This window comes from Triticum aestivum, chromosome 7B, assembly GCF_018294505.1.
Source record: "Triticum aestivum cultivar Chinese Spring chromosome 7B, IWGSC CS RefSeq v2.1, whole genome shotgun sequence".
In the NCBI taxonomy this organism is placed as follows: Eukaryota; Viridiplantae; Streptophyta; class Magnoliopsida; order Poales; family Poaceae; genus Triticum; species Triticum aestivum.
The window spans coordinates 484,253,349-484,258,804 of record NC_057813.1 but is presented as its reverse complement, the minus strand read 5'-3'; the positions used below and the strand labels follow the sequence as shown (position 1 = coordinate 484,258,804).

The window sequence follows — 5,456 nt, the reverse complement described above, 5'->3', positions numbered from 1 at the left end:
AGGGGTTTCGGAAAGAGTAATGGGAGGAAAAAAAAGGTGAAGCTAGAAGGGACGGCGACCAAGATAACAAAGAGGTTCGATGACATCCTCACGGAGAAAAGGAAGACATATGTTAAGCTTTCCAAAAGTATTGACCTTGAAGATGAAGGAGCTAAATGACGATACAATACAAGGATGAAAGTGCAAGCCGCCGTCTTCTAAACCCTATGATGTTCAAGCACTTGAAAAAAATCAATTGGAGACGGCCGCAGAGTGAGCACATAGGCTCGTCCGGCAGGGCAGAATTCAGTTTTTTTTACACTGTTAAACTTAGGATGTCGATGACTGTCACACGTGTGGCAGGAAAGAAGACGCACCACACGTTTTTAATGCAAATAAATTGTCACGTCATCGCATGCATGCATGCGAGAACCTTTTCGGATTTTCAGTTTTTAAAATATTTTATCTCTTAAATGAAAAATCCGATTGAAGATCCGTTTTCATCGTTAAATCCCTCGCGACGAGATCTTCAAAACTAGATCTCATATCGATATATTTCAGCGAACTTTTTTTTGTTAAAAGTTGCCACATGAATTGCCATGATATTTACACTGAAGTTGCTATGATATGTTTTAACTATTTTCTTTTACATTTAAAAATAAATTTTAACATATTATAAAACGAAGAATTAAGAAACTAGACTTGCCATGCACCATAAACTAAAATTGTCATGATACATGCACTTAAAATTGCCATGGTTCAATAAAAAAATATTTTAATGATCAAAGTACTGAAATTAGCATTATCAAAAAACTAAAATTGCCCTGATCTATAAACTAAAATTGCCACATGGCAACTTTAGTTTAAGCACTATGACAACTATAGTGTAAATATCATGGCAACTTCTCGGAAAAAAAATCGTCGAAACATATCAACATGGGATCTAGTTTTGAAGATCTCGTCGAGACGGATTTAATGGTGAAAACGGATTTTTAATTCATTTTTTTATTTAGGAGATAAAACATTTTTAAGACGAAAACCAAAAAGATTTCAGCTGATGTCATCTATTCATACGTGGCAAAATGTGTGGTGATGAAGGCATGTGAACGATCTGCAAACGCCCACCCATGTGGGCATTAGTTTTTCCGTAAAATATTTTTTGTGATCCGGCGCCGGACAGTATACATTTGAATTTTAAATTACCGGTCGCTATGCATTTGAATTTTTGGCCCTGACAATTGAGTTTAAAGATGCGGTATTAGTGTTCATAGATTAATGGGACTGATGGTTGACTCTCAGTCGAGATGCCCTAGTCCCGTACCCTGGTTCACTTGAATATCTTTCGAGTAAAGATCAGAATAGAAGAAGGAATCGTGAGAGCGGACGTACAAGAAGATAACTCAAATCGGCTGCACATTCTCAGCAATATGTCAGAATTTGACAAAGGGCCGGTCGAAAATTGCAAATCAGCTCACAATAGGATTTAGGATTTGACATCAAATTTCACATGAGATTTATCACTTTGCACGACTTACAACCCAATCCACCACAAAGCAACCCGAGATTTACAGATCTGATTTACTACCATTCATCACAAATTCACAGGAAAGGATATGTCCCCACGGACCATCACTTTGTCCCGGCGGGCGCGGGCGCCCCAACCGCCTTGCCGCGGAGCTTGACCTCGAGGGCGCGCTCCATCTTGGCGAGCACGGCCTGGACGGGGACGGCCTTGCCGCTCTCGTACTCCTGCACCACCTGCGCCCGCTCGTTGATGCGCTTGGCCAGCTCCGCCTGGCTCCATCCTTTCGCCACGCGCGCCTTCTGGATGGCCGCGCGCACGTCGCCGCCCACGCGCCCCAGCCCCGCAGGCTCCGTCATCTCGTCCAGCTTCCGCGCGGGCGCCGCCACGGCCGCGGCGGAGGCATTCTTGTTCGTCCCCGCCGCCGCCTTGCGCACCGTCTCCACCGGCGCGCCCGTCCGCAGCGCCTGGTTCACCGCCTTGGCGGACTTGAGGTCGGCCGCCTTGGGCTTCGCCCGCCGCAGCACCACCGGCTCCCAGTCCTGCGTGATGTTGCCGCTCATCCTGCCCGTCGGCATTGCTCCTTCGCTTCTGTTCTCTCTGCCTCTCCCCTGTTTTTCCTGTAGATTTTTTTCTTCTCCTCGCCTCTGTCTTTCTCATTTCTCGTGCCATTGGGTTTGGTGGGGACGCATATATAGAGGGCGTGGACGGTGGAGGTGGACGATGACGGTTGGGAGGCGGTTCGGGAAGGTTCCTGAACGCGCTCGTGCACTCGTGTGGTCTGGAAGGTTCTGGGAGAGAGGTCAGTTGTTTGCGCACCGTCGATTGTAGGCAGTTCAGGGGAACGGACGGCTGCAGATGGGTCTAAAAACTTGGATACCACGGTAAACCTAGGAGAGGGTACTTGGCGGTCACGCACTACTCATTCAAATTCTGTGACCTTTCCTATTAAAAAAAACAAATTCAGTGCGCGGCACGAAACTGGAATTCGTTGATTTGTACTCCCTCCATAAACTAATATAAGAGCGTTTAGATTACTATTTTAGTGATCTAAACGCTCTTATATTAATTTACAGAGAGAGTAGTCTTCTTCTTCTGTACAAAAAGATAAAATTTCACCCGCAAAAAAAGAAGATAAAATTTAGCAAGTACAAAGATTTACTGTATTCACTCCCAAACATAAGAATGGTGATGTTTCAGATTATTACGTTTTTTAGGAAAAATGTTCAGGCAAACTAGCTTGCTGCTTGAAGGAGGAGTTGACGGGGCGAGTCGAGGTCGAGGGCCTAGGCCTTGGGTAGGAAGGTGACCAGGAGTTCGGAGGGCACGGGAGAAGCGCGGGGGCGGACAGAGAGTCGATCCCGAAAGTCGGCGGAGGTGTGGAGCTCAGGGATAGGGGGGATGAGTCGTATGAGGTTGGCGAATGAGCTCATCACTTGAGAATCACAGGTGCAGCGGAGGGAGGAGGTCGGGGCGGCGAAGGGAGGAGCTCGACGGACTCTTCAAACTCTATGTGATGTAGTCGCCTACGTCTGCATGTCCAGCAAAATGAGGAGGGAGGTTCGAGACGAGAACGTATCTGGTGCAACGGGCCATTCAGTGCTACAGGTGCATCAAACTTCCTTGGCAAAATTTTAAATGTTTCAAAAAATCTGGAAAAAAACTCTAACACTTAGTGTATGTTGTCACAAATTTTTGTATCAAAATTCAAAACATACATTGAGATGCAAAAATGACAAATTCAACACTAAATAATATATAACACAAGTTGGGCTTTAGATTTGACCCATTATCACGTTGATGCCAAATTTGTTGTTTTTGTATCTCGAGCAATGTTTAGAATTTTGATACGAATTTTTGTGTCAACATACATTTATATTATGCCAATGTGCTAGATTTCTTTTACTCCCTTCGTCTCATAATATAAGAGCGTTTTTCACGCTACAGTAGTATCAAAAAACGCTCTTATATTATGGAATGGAGTACTAATTTTTTAAAAATATTCTAAAATGTGCTAATGCGTCCGGTGCACCGATAGCACCAGAAGCACCTGTGCACTTTCTCGATTCGGGACATAAAAGAAAATGACCGATGTTCCTCTAAAAAAAGAAAAATGCCCCACTTTTGCCTATTAGTATTTCATTCTCTTGGTTCATTCAGTTTTATTTTGTGGGAAGGTCTCTTCAACGTAGAATTTATGGAAATGTTAGAAACTATTTTCTGTTTTTTTCTGTGAAAGCTTGTTTGACATGTATGAGTGGTAAATAAATCAGGCCGCATGCCACGCACTCCCTGGGAAACGGCCTCCCGGGTCGCTAGGTGACTCCAGAGGCGCCCAACGCCGCCGCCAAGAAACTCCACCTTGACTCGCCGCCGCCGGAGGATGTTGCCACCGGCGGACGACGGCGGCGGTGCACGCTCGTCTTGTTTTTTTCCTGCTTCTCCATCGTCCCAGGCAGCCCAGATCGCATTCGATCTGGATCGGGATTCCCTGGCAGCGGGGGAACCTTCCATCTGGATCGGGACTCCCAGGAAGCCAAGGCACCGGCTACGCTCCAAGGCTTCGGCTCAGACGGCTACTCGCCACTAGGAGTTGGGCGTTGCCGATGGATGTTTCAATGGAGATGGGCCAGGGATCATTGGTGTTGCGGTGCTCTGGTTCTTGGCCAGCGGTCTGATCTGCCTTTCATGCTCTGATCCGGCCATGTCGGTCCATATACTGATGGCCTGGGCTGGGTTCTCTTCGTGGCGGTGGCAGTCAGCGGTGAGGTGCTCTGCCATTAGTGTTGGTCTGAATGACCACTCAGGCTTGCATGTCGCCCAATGCGAATTGCGATGATCACCGAAAGGTCTTATGAGGGTTATACTCTTGAGATTCGGTGTTTGGCTTTGGTAATGAGATGCAATCTATGGACGATGGCTTGATGCAGAGGAATGGTTGTGTAGTGGCATTAGTTGGTTTTTCCCGATGTCTTGCAGCTGCTAGGATTGAGGAAAAGTGGTGGCGACAACACATGATTGACTCCGATGGTGATGCTGTCGAGTACCCGGTCTCGAGCTCCGGGGTGAAAACCTAGGTCTGACCCATTGGTCATACCTGGAAATGAAGATGTTTTAGCGTCGTTACCTTGTTGAAGGCACTGCTCAGATATGTTCGGATTGGTTCTTCAGGGTGAAAACCTAGACTCTGGCCTTTGTGGTTGGATCCGGTGATGATGGCGCTCGAGCGTCGCTACCTTGTTGAAGGCGTTGCTGTTGAAGAACCTCGTCGTCCTTGTGGTGTCATGAGATGGTTGGTGCGGATATGGTCATTGTTGTAGTATGTTGATCGCAGGTTTGGTCGCTTTGGATTTTTTTTCTTTTTACTCGCTTAGGCATAGCCACTAGTAGATAAACCACCATTAGTCCCGGTTGGTAAGGGCCTTTTGTCCTGGTTCCTGAACCGGGACTAAAGGGTCGTTACTAATGCCCTGGCCCTTTAGTCTCGGTTCAGTCCAGAACCCGGACAGATGGGCCTCCACGTGGCCGGTGCGCCGAGTCCACGCAGGAGGGCCTTTGGTCCTGGTTGGTGGCACCAACCGGGACCAATAGGCATCCACGCGTCAGCATTTCAGGGGCTGTGGTTTTTGTTTTTTGTTTTGAAAGGGGGGGGGGTTGGGGGTTTTTGGGGTTAATTTAGGTGTTTTATATATTGTGTTAGCTAGCTAATTAATAGAGAGAAGTGTCCTCTCTTATGTCCATGCTTGGTCGACACTACGTACTATACATAGAGAGGCCCTCGACACGCTAGCTAGTAAGAAAATGAAGGAAACCATTAAGTACAGAAGTTCGTCATGCATACCGAGAGAACTGATCGACCGACCTCTCCTTCTCCGAGCGATTGGTCGAACAACAAGTTTTCGTATTATCTATCCGACGCTATTGGCTACATACATATACAATATGTAAGATCTCT

General features: G+C 46.7%; 1 protein-coding gene across 1 annotated transcript; it reads right to left on the bottom strand.

The window, feature by feature from the left end:
* Positions 1-1,431: 1,431 nt before the first annotated feature.
* Positions 1,432-2,165, bottom strand: LOC123158335 (multiprotein-bridging factor 1c). The gene has a single exon (XM_044576371.1). The coding sequence runs from the start codon at positions 2,077-2,079 to the stop codon at positions 1,609-1,611; it is 471 nt and encodes a 156-aa protein (XP_044432306.1). The 5' UTR covers positions 2,080-2,165; the 3' UTR covers positions 1,432-1,608.
* Between the last annotated feature and the right edge of the window lie 3,291 nt (positions 2,166-5,456).

What these genes read in the sequence shown, in the direction of transcription:
- LOC123158335 (XM_044576371.1), bottom strand. Translation starts at nt 2,079, where the DNA reads ATGCCGACGGGCAGGATGAGCGGCAACATCACGCAGGACTGGGAGCCG.